This window comes from Balaenoptera borealis, assembly GCF_965194805.1.
Source record: "Balaenoptera borealis genome assembly, chromosome: 2".
Classification (NCBI taxonomy): domain Eukaryota; kingdom Metazoa; phylum Chordata; class Mammalia; order Artiodactyla; family Balaenopteridae; genus Balaenoptera; species Balaenoptera borealis.
The window spans coordinates 5,012,572-5,027,202 of record NC_138867.1 but is presented as its reverse complement, the minus strand read 5'-3'; the positions used below and the strand labels follow the sequence as shown (position 1 = coordinate 5,027,202).

Genomic DNA, 14,631 nt, shown 5'->3' with positions numbered 1-14,631 from the left:
TGCCCATCTCTGAGAATAAACTTCTGTTCAGGGCCAGCTCCCCTTTTGCTGACAGGAGACGGCCTGTGTCTGAGGACATGCGATTCCTAACGCCCCCAGAGCAAAGGAGCCACATACCTTTTTTGTTGTGCTAAATTCATAAACAACTTCTTTCTCTTGGTCTCTCATCACAGGCTTTTTGGAGATGTTTCCCACATACACATGACTACGAATGACAGGTAACAGGTCAAAGGACGACTCCGCGATCTTCTTCAGGGCCTCCGCTACGGCGCCGTCGTAGGACTCCACGGTCTCCTTGGGGCTCAGGGGTGACTGTGAGACTGCACCGACGGCCAGAAGACGCCGCCCCTCCTCCTCTGCCCTCACGGCTGCAGCCTGGGAGGGGTTCCGTTGGGGGCTCCGGCTGATGCCCTCCGAGGGCGGCTCTGGCTCCGGGGACCCACTGTCCAGGCGCAACCTCTTAGCACTCCTCGGTGTACCCGCTGACGGTGCCCTTTTCCCGCCCGAATCCTGCGGAGGCCCCAGATCTCTCGACTTGTCCCGCTTACAGTCACCACCAGAGCTGCCCCCTGCTTTCACAAAGGCGGTTGAGCTTGAAGTGATGGCTTTGAAGCCCCTGATGGCGCTGGCGGGCCCCGGCAGGTTCTTGGGGTCGGCCGGCGGGCCTCGCGTGAGCTGGATGTTCCCTTTGAGGATGCTGAGGGTGCGGGCCCTGGCGGACAGCTCTGGGTACATGGTGTCCAGGATCTTCACGGAATTCTCCTGGGGCGCTGCCACCGCCGGATGGGCAGAGGTGAACGGGGGCAGGCGGCCGGGCACGGGGACGGCGTGCTTTGGGGTCACAGCACAAAACTGCAAAGGCGATGACAAGACCCTGTCACTGGCCGGGGCGGTGGTCGGGGATGGGGACGCGTGTGGAGGAGAGGAGTGCCCCGGCTCCTCCAGCAAGGGGGACACCACAGGAGACACCACAGGAGACACCGGGATCTCACACGGCGGAGAGATCGGGCCGCGGGGAGAGACGGGTGAGGAGGGGCTGGAACTCGATGTCGGCGGAGAGGCTGGCTGTGAAGTCCTTGGAGGCGTGGCTATGAGAGGAGCCAGCAGTGGGGGCAGGGGGGGGCCCACCTCCTGCCGGATCTTACTCAGCGTGTCCGCACAGTAGTCCGCAGGAGTGGACGTGTCGGCGCTGGCTAGGATGGTCTGCGTTTGACTCCTCTGAGTTTTTCCGTTCCCTCTTTCTCCGGAAAATGATGGAGAAACTTCACTCTGAGTCGTCTCCACTCTGCTCGACGCTAACGTCTTTACCGGTTTGTGTGTTTGATCTCTGTTTGAAATCTTTGCTCGACTCTTATTTTTGCTCAGCGGCTCTAGCTTCGAATTACAGTAAGTGTGATCCGAAGGCACAGTCTGCGTCTCAAAGTTTTGATCATATATCTCAGCGCTAATCCTCACGCTGGGTTTAACGGGTCTATTCCGCAAACGACTTTTATCAAAGTTAGCACTCTGACCGCTGCTTGAGATATCGCCCTGGGTTCCGGCCACACTACTGCCACACTGGGGCTCCTGAGAAGGAAGGCCAGGGCGACCGGTCTCTGGGGACTTCTCCTCGGAAGGAACAGGAATGAAGCCAGCTGCCAGCCCTTCTGGGTCCGGGGAAACGGGGGCGTCTTCAGGAGCGTCACACAGGATAACCTGGTCCACATCTGGCATGAGCGTTACCCCGTTGATGATGGTCCAGTTGTCCCCTTTCTCAATGACTAGATTCTGATCGTTATTTATCAGCACGTTTATAACCTCGGAGGTCACTGTAGAGATCTGACACTGAAACGCCATGTCCCCCGGCCCCACTCCCGTGGCAGCGCACAGGGGCGAGGGCTCCGGGGGTTCTGACGAGACCCCTTCCTTACCATCCACTGGCCTGGTCGCATCCAAGTTACCCCCAGACCTGCTGTGCGTGTTTTCATGGTCAGGCCCACCACCAGTGGGAGAACCGCCCCGAGCGCCCGAGCCAGCCGGCGTCAGGGGCGCAGAGGAGCCGGCTGTTTCCCGAGGCAGCACTTGCTCTTCCTCATGCTCTGCTGTCACGCCGTCAGGTGCATCCTGCCCACCCGCGTCCTCGCGGTCGGCCTGCAGCTCCTGGCGGACCCTGGTGAGCGCCCCGGGCAGCGTCTCCAAGGAGCGCTGGGCCAGCTGCCTTGTGCCCCCTGAAGGGCAGTCGTCGTCCTCCGAGGAGCCGGTGCACCCCTCAGAGGCTTCTAGTGCCTCCTCTTCACACACGTGCTCTCTGTACTTTTCTCCTGAGGGTTCCCTTTGCTTTAATTCCCTGTTCATCCCTTCATTTAGGGTTCCTTTGCTAGAACATTCTGAAACAGAGTCCCCCGAACTATACCCTCCTAACTGACAACTTTCAAGAAACATCACGACCTCGGACGCGGAAAGCCCGGCTGTCTCGGAGAGCGCACCGAGGGTGCAGTCCCGCAGAGCCGCGGCCAGGCGCCCCACCTCCACGGAAGGCCTGGTCTCGGCCACGCCAGCGCCGGCGGCCCCCAGGCCCCTGCCGGAGGCCCCGACCGCGCTCTGCTGGCCGTCCTCCAGCCCGGCCTCGGGGTCGTTCTCTCCCTCGCTGCAGCTCGGCGCCTCGCTCTCTTCTACCTCGGTGTCACCTCCGCCTGCCTCGCGGATGCCCGTGTAGCAGTGCAGGGCGCCAGGGAGGCTACTCTGCGGCACAGCACGCTTCTCCTCACCTTTGCTGCCGAGCGCTGGTGAAAGAGCGGTCTCTGCGGTGTCTAGGGCTGCAGGAGAAGCCCCCCCAGGAGTGTGAGAAGGCAGTTGCAGATGCCCCTTTGGGCCGTGCTCTACAACAGACGGGTCCCGTGTCACGGCCAGGGCCTCCCCAGAGGCTCCGACGGTGTCTCCAGCAGGAAAACCTCTTGACGGCGTCACCTCCGTGGCTGGACGTTTATCCACATGCAGCCTGGACGTGTCCACATCTGTGGCAGGAAGACACGGGCTCTGCTTCTGCACCTCTTCCTGCACTGCGGCTTCCATCACGACGTCTTGGTTTGGGACCAGGATGTCGCCAGAAGAGAAAGATAATGTACTATCTGTGGGATAACAGGAACTTTCTACTGGTAAAGAACCCCCTGGAGAATCAAAGTCTGATTTTCTCCAGGGGGAGGAAACTCGCGGGGCAGCGCTCTCTGTAGCAGCCGCCACCCTGCTTCTCGGTGCTGTGTGCGCGCTCTCCCCACATCTTGCTCCAGAGGGCGTCCGACCAGCCCCATTATCAACGTCTGTCACTAAGGGGGGCTCCCTCCTAGCCAGTCTCGAGGGCTCCCATCGTGCGCCCTGCATGGTTTCGGGCCGTGCCTGCTTGGTGATAACTGACACCTGGTTAGGCAACAAGGATGCAGGCGCCCTGAACCCCGCAGGACTGTTATCCTCTCCAGCACATTCAGGCGTGGACGCTGAGCCTCTGCTTTCTGAGGACGCCGCCGCCTCTTGTTCACGTTCAGGTTGAGGTCCCAGCCTTTCTTCACCACTTCGCCGTAACAGATCACTGTGGTGCCACGAAGTGCTTTTACCAAAGCCAAAGCCACTCCTGATCAAGCCAGACTGAGGCCCTGCCGACGATGTGAAATCTGACCGACTCGGCGTGAGCTCGACCCTCGGACCTGGCCTTTCACCCGGCCCGCCTCTGGCGGCTCCCGAGAATCCTGACTGCAGGAGTGAGCAGATATCGTTCATGCCCTTCACAAGGGTCGTACACCCCACCTCGCTGCCCCCCTGACCGTTAGAATCAGACGCCTCCGACACTGGGCTCAGAGCGCGTAAGCTGTTCTCCAGGTGGCCTTCTCCTATGGGACACTCCGGGGGCTCAGAATGCACATCTGTCATGGTGAACATGGCAGCCTGTTCCAAACGACGCAGTTCGAGAGGGCCTGCTTCAGTAGGAAGAGATGTTTCAGCGTCCTCCTCCAGCCCAGGGGGAGAGCGGGGGTGGCCGCAGAGAGACGAGGCTCCCGAGGCCACGGGGGACGACGACTCCTCCCCCAGACCGAGCGCCGCGGCAGCCAGCGCGGCCCCTGCTGCTCCTGGGGCAGAGGGGTCTCCCGAAACGAACCCTGGCATCGCTTCTCTTTCCTTCTCCAACTCTCCAGACAGTCCCTGAAAACGACCAGAAGTGGACAGGCGACCTGATGCCGAAGGGACCCCATCAGTCAGTGTCCGCTTGGTCACCTCCGATTTGGGTGATCCTATCACTCCGGACACTGGGGTTTTTCCTTCAGGTGCGCTGGGCTCATTCGATGGCCACGGGCCCAGGGGAGGCTGACACGAGGCTGACGTCCCGAGCGCCATGCCCTCCTCTAGAGCCAGGCTGCTCGACAGCGTCTCAACACGCTCGCTGCCCGTGGCTTTAGGACGTGTCTTCTCCGTCTGCACTGACCCATCCATCTCCCGAACCTCTCTTTGTCTTCCTGCCTCATCCAAAACACCTTTTCCTCCCTCGCTCACGGACTCAGATGACACCGTCCAGTGTTTCTCATGAGCAGAGGGGAACGCAGCTGCAGGTTCTCTCAGGTTTGCTGTAAATGTCCCAAACCCAACCGCTGTCACCTCACTGACTTCCAATGTATTTAGAGCTTGGGTGGCTTCGTGTGGTTGGAGCTTTTCCTCCCATGTTCCAGTTCCTTTACTTTTTCCGGATGAGCTAAAACAGTCCAGCGATTCAGGTGTATCATCTTCTGAAACAGGCTCCGAATTTCTATGTTGGGCCGAGTCATGATCACTGGAATCCGTACACTCTCCGAAGTAGATTTCCTTAAATATAAATGAATTATATTAATTAGTTAGTAAAATACTACTGCAGTCAACCAAACGCAGCTACCAACTAAATGCATTAAAAAAGTGTGTGCTTCCTGAAGAATCTGAGCAAAGGGTAGTCCACTCTCTGGACTCTATCAATGGATGGGTAGGTCTCAACGAGCACAGCACTGCTTCACCTTCTTTCCTTAAAGAAGCTGCCTCTCCCCAGCGTTTCCTGCACTCACACTGCTTCTCCCCAAACGGAGAAGCTTCCCAGTTCTACTCCACATGCAGCCTAGGGTTACGTCTGTTCTCCTAACTTCGAAGCAGGCCTCCTGTCAACTCTGACGTCCCCATGTTCTGGCCCAAAAGGCTTCCGCCTCTAGCTGCCCAGCCCTGCCTGCCTTCCCCGGCGAGCCGCGGGCTCTGGCCCAGTGCAGCTCGCCCCAGCGCCAGCCCGGCCATCGCTCTGGGTGTCACCCTGCAGACCCCTCTGGCCACACCTCATGCCTGTGCTGCACCCTGACACCTCTGCCTCCTCCACGGCCCCTGACTCCGGGTCTGCTCCGGAAGCCCCCCGTGACTCCCCACCAGCCCCTCCCGTCTTGAGCGACCCGCAGCTACCACACGGCCCCCAGGAGAGCCAGTTCAGCCACCCGTGCCCCCGGCCTGCGAGGCCCAGGGACTGACGAAGGGCCCCACCGTTGACATGAACTTGCTCCCACTGGAGAAATCCTGTCCTCCCTCGGATGCTTAGGGCACCATCACCCCCTGGTTTTCCTCCGCTGTCCTGACCACTTTCAACCTCTCTCCTCCTCTTCTGTTTGGCCACGTCGGCACTGACAGCTCCCCAGGACTGTCGGGACCCGACCCTCTTCTACACACGCCTTCCGGCTGGATGGCAGCACGCAGCCCCGGGCCTCTGCTGGCCCCCAGGCTGAGGCACCCCGGCACCTGCGTCCACCCAGGCTGGCTGAGCGCCACGCCCATGGACGGGGGTGCACCTCGCACACGCCGCACCTGGAAGTCCTGGCACTTAACAGGCCTGACATTACCTCCCCGCCCAGAGGTTCTTCTTCTCTGTTGCTTCCAGCATCCTCGACCCCCACTCGCCTAACAACCGCACCGCAAATCTCTCGAGACGTGCTGCTCGCTCAACCTCGGGACCTTTTCCAAACCGGTTGACTCAAATGCTACTACTGTTCAGCGGTCAAGAACTGAGGAAACTGCTGATTCAATGACTTCCCGGCTACAGTCCTGCCTCCTTCCCGACTCTCCCCTCCCCCTCCCCATTCATACTGTGACTAAACGAAAACCTTCAAGTGGAACTGGACCATTAGCTCCACTTCTTTGGATCCACCGGGGACTTCCCTTTGCCTTCAGGATACAATGGAGAGTCCTTAGGACACACATGGACCCGGGGACCCGGTCTGGATGACTGCTCCCCAGAGTCAGGTTCGCCCCGAGTCCTACACCTCTGTGTAAAGAGCTCCTCCACCTGACACAACGCACCCTCCACACGCTGGGCCGGGACGCCCGCTCGCTGGAGACGCTCCCGCCGCCCTCCGCCCGGCCTCCTTCCAGCGCGAGCTCCGTGTCCAGGCCCCTCCGGCAGCATGCTTCCCAGCAGCGTGGACTCCACCACGGCCCCGTTATGGGGGCGACCGGCTCACAAGACCCCACCGGGGTGACCCCGGCCCATGTCACCTCAGCCTTCCCAATGTCTAGCACCAGCTCCAGAACGTAACAGACGTGCATTATGGTTTCCCGAATGAAGGATGTGACTCAAGGAGTCATTTATCTGTTCCTTAAACCAAAAAGCATACAAATCTGCTCTGTCAAGACTAACTTCCTAAGAAATTACAATAAACCATTCTGCAAACACACAAAAAGATGGTGAATTCATTGCATGAAGGTGGGGAATTCAGCAACCTAACTGACCTGCATGCTCTATACATGGACTTCCCATCTCTGAAAAACTCCATGTCTATAAACACTTGTTTAATTCATTCATTCCATATCTGTTATGAGTCAGGCACTAAAGATAAGAGTAAGCAATTAAGACACAGGAGGCCTACAGTACACTGTAGATGAAAACAATAAAAATGCACCCCTAGTACAAAATGAAAAAAGCCGTATGTGCACGTGGACCCAAGGGCACCGGCCCGCCTTGTTAAATCCTCACGTTCCTCCCTGACACGACCTGGTCTGAGCTCCCGTAGCAGGATGGACAATGTGGCCACCAGGTAATGCGAAGTGTCAACTTACAGGTGAGAGTGAGGACGGAAATGCACCCAGGTGTGGGGTGGACAGCAGAGGGGGTGAGGGCACCGGGGACAGAAGAGGCGGCAGGAGCTTGAAGAAGTCGACGGCAGCCTGAAGATCTTCATCAAAAGAATGATCGCGATCAGAAAAGTCAGCACGGTCAGCCTCAGTCCCCTGCGTTACAGCCTCAGGATTCCGGTCCTCTTGAGAGACACCATCGTCACGGCAAGCTGCTCTGCCCGGCCTCTCTCTCCCCGCGTCGTCACACGCAGAGAAGTCACCCTCTATCTCCATGGACAGCTCTGCCAGGCACGTCTGCACGGCCGAGGTCCTGAGAGGGCTGCCCCCTGCTGGAGGGGGCACACCATCTTCCCTGGACTCGAAGGATCTGGGGTTTTCTTTGGCAGGTTTTTCTGTGGGGAAAAAATATATATAAAGAAAACTTTTTTAAAAAGCCTTATTTTAACAGTTCAAAATGCTTGCATTAAATCCAAGTAGAAACATTTTTAAAAGGCAACCAATCCCTTCCTAAAGAGTATCCTGTAAGACCTGAACATATTCCACAGAAGTATGCTTCCCTCACAACAAGCAAACGAGAAGACAGGCAGGTGGATGGTGAGATGCCCGTGTCCCATTAGCAGCAGGGTGTCCGTGCCAAGGCGCCCATCCGCCGCCATGGTAACGGGCCTTGACGATGCCCTCATTCTCTTGGGAAATCAGCAGGACTGGGGAGAAACGGCTTCTGCATACAAGGTGATAGGAAACACTATCTTCCCTGTCTAAAATCAACCTATATTAGGCTACTCCACGACCATATTTGTATAATACTCTAGCTAAGGAACCTGACTAGGTCACGTAAATACTTTGCATTATAACGCAACAAGAAAACTACTAGAAAACGCTGGTTCTCTTTGGATTTGGATTTTGGTATACTGCAGTAATGCTAATTGTTAGTAAAAACATTGTGTCCTAGGAGATAACTAGAAATAACCATTTGTCATATTTGAAAGCTGTAAAAATACATTTTGCAGAAGGCCTCAGGGCTCCTTGGAGCAGTGTTTGATAACAGAGCTGGGGAGGGGAAAATACAAGCTGAGCCTTAAACAGCTCGCAGTACCAGAAGTAAAGAAGTACTCAAAACAGGACGGGACATGCCTAAAAGACCCAGGAGCCAAACTAAAGATGGTCCCAATAACCAAATCTGGAGCAATTTGAATAAGATAATGAAAGTACTGTATTATAACACACAGAATAAAATAAATATCTGTGAGACTACACTGACAGAAATAGTGAATAAACAAGTCAGTGGTGAAAAGTGACGGCTCTTCCTTACTGAAGAATTCCAATTAATACACGTAGGAGGAATGAGGGAAATACAAAAACCACTATTAGAGTAGTAATTGTAGCAGACAAGATCCATCAAGAGATGCTAAAATCAGTGGGCTACAGTTGGAGAGAAACAGAATATTTGCAGTGTCAAAGCATTTTCCTCAAGATAATCAATGAATAAGGAAGCAACAGAAACTGTACATGGAGGAGGAACCTGGCCACCACCACCTGGAACAAGCAATCAAGGTTAACGTCCCCAGGGACAATGCAGACCCACACCCCCTCTCCCCTGGCACACCGCTGGGGGACTCTTGCCAGAAATACACAGCTTCGCTCTCAGACAAGAAAATATCCCACAAACCCAAAGATTCCCATTCTACCAGATGATTCGTATTCTCCAAAAGGGTCAGAGATGTGAGACAAAGAAAGACCGTTAACTGTCAGACTGCAGGCAATTAAAGGAAGAATGACTGCTAAATGCAACATGGGGTCCTGGGATGGGAGGCGACAAAAGTGGGAAAATGGTGAAACTCGGTCTTCCGCGTACACCTGCCATATACATCTCCCCCCACGTGTCTTCCAGTTTCCATGAATACTCCCTGACGAAAGGTGCTATTACAAAATAAAAAGCCAGATGCATTCACTGAGACTAGAAGTCACCCTGGAGGGAATGGAGTTCTGTATGACTTTAAGTACCCATCCTAGTTTATTTCACTCTTTCAATGTGAGATTCAGGAGATATTAAAAACTGAAGGCATATAATGCCCACAGTAAACATTTCTACTGCATGTATGAAATGTACTTCTGGAAGCTTCTCTCTCACCTGGGACAAATCTGCTGCTTTCACCAGGTAGTCTGTGTGTTGTGTTTATACAGAGCCAGAGTTCCTTCAGAAGTAGTTTTACTTTCCCTGTGAAAGAAAGTAAAGTATTAAAGTCATGTCATTTGGCTCATTCTACACAAGGCCAAAACACAGTCTTGTAAAACCGGGATTTACTAGGGAATTAGAAAACCAGGCAACTTAAAACATCTTCCCCAAATTCAATCACTGCACACAGTTCAGTCAGCTACTCATACAAAGGTCTACTGATAGGCTGAATACAAGCTCGGGTTTTTTTTGCAAGGTGGGGTGCAAACAGCGGTAGGACTCAAAAAACCATATCTACTTGTTGTTAAAGGCCTTTATCACCGTTATGAAGGCACAGTATAAATAAGTCTTTGGTCTATGTACTTTCTACAGAGAGTGATATGAGACTGGGGTCAGGGGTGGGGGGAAGCATAGATATAATGACCGATGTAAGAGATTATGGCTCTATGTAGTCTACAAAGAACACAGAACAGTATCCCCTCAGTTCCATGAGGTTATCGGAAAAGCCATCAGAGTTGACCATGCTGTAATTAACTTAGGGGCTTCATGGATCTTGGAAAAAAATTTAATGGCCTTAAGGGGAAATGGGAGGAGACAAAAATGTGTGTGTATAAACATGAATAGGGAGAGAGAATCACACATGAGCAGACACACAGAAAGAAGCATATGCTTCTATAAGGAAAGTGAAAACTTTGGAATTTTCATAAATATTTTTCAAAGGGGTCTGATTTCCTAAAATGGTTAAGAATCACTGGTTCAAGTTGAAAAGCAAAGGGCAACTATAACAAACACAGGCCTAATGAAAGTCATATAACATTAAGAATATTATGCTATGGTTTTAAAGTCAATTTAACATTAAGAACACAAATTCCCAAAAATGTTCCAAAGCAAAAAATATTCATAAAAATATAAACATGAACAGTTTGTGTCAAATACGCATAAAAAGACAACCCACACTAGTTAAAATTTAACTGAAAATAGCATTAAGTATTAGGTAATTTCAGTCCACCCTTAAGTTCTGTTATAGTTCACTGGAAGTTCTTAAACTGAATCATTTATTGAAAATACTGAAATCTTTAATCCAGTTCTAGAGAGGCTAAAAAGACCAACCTTTTAAACCAAAATTTCTACAAGGAATCACAAATTTTGGAAGAGGTCAGCCCTATTTAAGTTGGCAAACTACATCACTCTAAAAAATGAAGTCCATAGTAAGAGGACCAGGACAAATGGGGCACAAAAACAGAGAAGTTTGAAAAGCTGGACATTTCCAACCTCTCCTGAGCCAAATCAGCCACTGTCACTGTGTGTGAGGTACATCTATTTTTGAGTTTCAAAATTCTATGATCAAGTAGTTTATCTACATTGTGATTTAACCTACCCAAAAGCCTGCTTCCAAATACTGTAATCCCCTTTGCTTAAATGACCTGACCAGGATCCCTGCTTATTACGTATACCCAAAGCAGCAAACAAGGAACCTTAAAAAAAAAGAAAAAAAGTTACTTTTCTATGCTTACGGAGGCTATTAACCAGAGCTAGGCCTATTTCAGCTGAGCACGCACTCATTACTTCCAGTCTGACATAAAAGAGCTATCCATTCCCAGCAAAGCAGAAAATGATCTTGTGGCATCATTAGTTGTGAAAACCTCCTTCAGCTGAACTGCACACCTTCCCCTTATCCTTTAAAATGCCTCCTTTATCAAAATCCAGGCATCTCTGAATACAGTATTTCTGGACTTTCCTACTCCACTGATTTGTCAGTTTCCACGTGAATAGCACGCTTCTTTAAACACGATGGTTTTATCAGTATGTTTTAATATCTGTGCAGGCATGAATGTGGCTCAGAATTTTCCTTTTCAAAAATTAAATTATTATTCCAAACAGCTGTTCTTTCCGATAAGCCTTCACCATCTGGTTTCAGAGCGTATATTTATAAATACATGTGGGGAAAATGCACATCTTTATGCCTTGAGTCTTTCGATCCAGGAACATAGCATTTATCCATGTGTTCAGATGGTTTAGTTTTCCTTCACGGAGGCAGGCATGCTGCTTTCAGGTCTTTCCCCGGACATCTCAGGTCGGCTGCCACCTGAGATCGGGTTGTTCTTATTCCACCCGTTTTGATAGGCTAATGATGGCCCATTGTGCGTGTTCACTGTATATAGCAGCACTTTCCCCAGCTGCTACACTTCTGTTTTCCTTCTGCCACATAGATAGTCACGTCATTTAAAATGAGGACAGTCTGACCCTTCCTTATTAGCACTCACAGCTCCGACTCTTTGTGTCTGCGTGGCTGCGTGGCTTAGGGTCTCCAGCACACACGGAAGGGGTGGAGCGAAGTGACTGTGCTCTCAGGGCTTCACCGTTCTCAAGTTCAGAATGTTTTTTTCTGTTACTACCTCACCGATTTTCTTTTTTAAATGAGGAATGGGTACTGAATTGAGATGATCCTATCACTTTCCTCTTAACCAGTTGTTGTGGTATTCCTGAGATAAATCCTTAAGTCATAACTTGTCCGTATTCTAAATTACTAATAGATTTGAGTTCTTAAAATTTTATTTAGTACTTCTGTAGCTTTATTCCTAAGTAACAGAGTTCTGAGTCTTGAAGATATGTATGCATGTTATTCTTAATTGATCTTGGTACAGGGTTATGCTAGTCTAAGAGAATGAAACAGGAAGCATTCTACATTATTTAAGTTCTAAAACCAAACAATAATAAAGACATCAGTTTTCCACTTCAGGCTTGCTCACCTGCAAGCCACCTAGATCTTCCATGGTGCTGGATATTTATCTATTTTTAAAAATTTCTTCTGGGTTATTTTTCTGTTCAGGATTGCAACACCTAGTCTGTGTCAATTTGAGTATGTTTTCCTACAAAATGGTCCATTTTATGAACATGATAAAATCTGAATATAAATTTGTAAATTAAAAATAATTCTCCAAATGTATTTTTATAGCTTTCTCAGTCCTGGTGTGATTCGGTTTTTGTTTCTTCTTTCCTTGATCAGATTTGCCAAAGAGCTGTCAGTTTCACGAGCATTGCAAAGATCCAGTTATTAGTTTTAATGGTCCCAAATCAAATGCCTTGTTTCCTATTTCATTAATTTATGTCTCCATCTTCATCAATTCCTTCCTTCTATTTTCCTTAGGTTTCTGCTGTATTTTCCTACCTTCTTAGTCATTCATTTTCTGTAATTCTTGCTTTCTAACATAATCGCTTAAGACCACAAACCACTCACTGAATACTATATTGACTATATCTCAAAGATTTTAATAAATACTGCCCTGCTTTTGTTTATTTCCAAAACAGTTTAGTATTTCAGTTTTTATTTTTTCTGTTATCCAAGAGGGGTTTGTTTGTATTTATTATGTGTGTTCAGCTATCAGTTTTTCAGGGCGGAGGTAGGAGAGATTTTTATTAATATCCTATGAAATATCAGTATCTTAATATCTCATATTAGATCGTAGCTTTTCGTTGTCTAGTAAATAGTCAGCTTTTATATATGTTTGAAAAGTATTTTAAAGAATTCAAAGTTTGTGGTTTAAGAGTTGTATGTAAATCATCCATCTTGCAATTATGATTCCAATTCTATCTCCTGTTTAAATTCTTGCTTTTACTCTGTATTTCTGAGAAACACACTGAAGTCTCCCATGAAAACAGATTTGGTTATTCCCCCTAGAATATCCAAGCATTTTACTTGACACAGTTTTATGCTCAAAGGTCATAAGAGCAGTATCTTCTTGATGAATTGTACCTTTAATCTATCTAAATATTTCCTTTTAATCCATGTAAATTCATTTCTAGGTGTGAATTATTTCTTTGCCTTGTGTTACTGCTTTCAACTTAGCATTTGCTTGGAATTTCTTTATTCATCCTCCTATATTCAATCTTTCTGCTTCATTTGATTTTAAATGTATTTCCTTTGAACAAGTCAGAGATGGAGATCATACATAAAAATCATGCTCTACAGCTGGGAGGCTTTTCTAATATAAATATTGTATCAGTGTCCTGCTCTGGGAAGTTTCTTTCTATAGAATTTCTTGATCACATTCTCTCCTTACAGCTCTGTTCTCCCCTCTGAGAAGTCCTAGATGACTATTACAACACCTGGCTGGCTCTATGCTCCAGAGTCTTAGGTTTTCCCTAATACCTTTTATTTCCTTATCTTTTTACACCACATTCTCACAGATGTCCACAATTAAATCTCCTGGTTCATTATAGCAATCTTCTATTTGTCCACTCAACAATCCAGCCTTTCGAGTGGGTTTATTTCTACAACGTGTTTTTAATATTTGAGAACCCCAACTCAGATTTCACATCAGCAGACTACGGATATGTTCTTAGATGTTCTCTACAGACACTATTTCAATTGTTATCATTTTCTTCTTGTTCATGATTTAACACAGTTTCCTCAGGGACTAGTTTCTCTTGAGCTCGGTGCCTTTCTTTCCTGTCACTGCTTTTTCTCAGTGACGTCTCTCACAGCCAGAGTACATTTCTACAGCCTCCATTTTTAGTCCTATTCCTCTGGCAATAAATGCAGGTCCTCATCTCATGAACCTACAGGACCCTGTCTTCAGAAGGAGGAAGCAGAGTGAATACGGTTGTGAGGACTTACATGGCGTATACAAATATCTCATTTTCTGGGAACAGGAGGGGCTATCCTTCAAAGCAGCCATAATTAACCCAATTTTCTGACATCCACACCCACTCCGGGTCTTCCCATGTCCTAACAAACACTTTAGAGAACTAAACTTCGGGCCACAGCCTGTGGACTATTGCCAGGAACAGTTTCTGAAGCCAGAAGGCTGCAGGCTTTTCGCCCCTTAATCAGTCACCTGGTAAATTGCTAATGCACTGCTCCTTCTCCCATGCCCACTCCTGTGATTTGGGGAGCACAGACTTCTGCAGTGAAAACCTGCTTTTTGAGGGCTGCTGTTTTTCTCTGTAATTTGGGGTTTCATCACCAACTGACACCACCTGCTTTATACCTTCCTCATTAATTTCTAGCACTTTTTAACTATTCTTTTCTTTTCTTCTTAATCTTCTGCCATTTTTATTGGCATCTGAAAGGAAGGCAGACCAACAAAGCCCCCAGGCAGTCTTCTCAAAAGTGAAGCCGACCCAGTGGCTCTTTCTGCCTAACTCGTAAGGTTTTTTCAGAAGTCAGGTATGAACAAAGAAAAGTGTTAAAGATATACTTAAGAATTAGGAATTAAACCCATCAAGGTCCACAGCTGAATAATCAGCAGATTCCTAAAGACTTCATTTATTTACTTGTTTGGAAAAAGTAAAATAAACAGTATCCCTTCCCTCACAGTGAGGATAGATTAAAAAAAAAAAAAAAAAGATTTTACTTG

At 49.0% G+C, this 14,631-nt stretch overlaps 1 protein-coding gene and 1 long non-coding RNA gene across 4 annotated transcripts in view; one reads left to right on the top strand and one right to left on the bottom strand.

The window, feature by feature from the left end:
- Nucleotides 1-14,631, top strand: part of LOC309623421 — a 720,194-nt gene that overhangs the window by 350,763 nt on the left and 354,800 nt on the right. The gene's annotated exons all lie outside the window — the stretch shown is intronic.
- Nucleotides 1-14,631, bottom strand: part of ICE1 (interactor of little elongation complex ELL subunit 1) — a 57,852-nt gene that overhangs the window by 19,743 nt on the left and 23,478 nt on the right. For all 3 annotated transcript variants that reach the window (XM_082380309.1, XM_082380308.1, XM_082380307.1), the window contains 3 exons: nt 9,227-9,313; nt 7,078-7,487; nt 118-4,824 (listed from right to left, as the gene is read on the bottom strand). In XM_082380309.1, the coding sequence (XP_082236435.1) occupies nt 118-4,824; nt 7,078-7,487; nt 9,227-9,313 (5,204 nt within the window). The remainder of the gene's footprint in view (nt 1-117; nt 4,825-7,077; nt 7,488-9,226; nt 9,314-14,631) is intronic.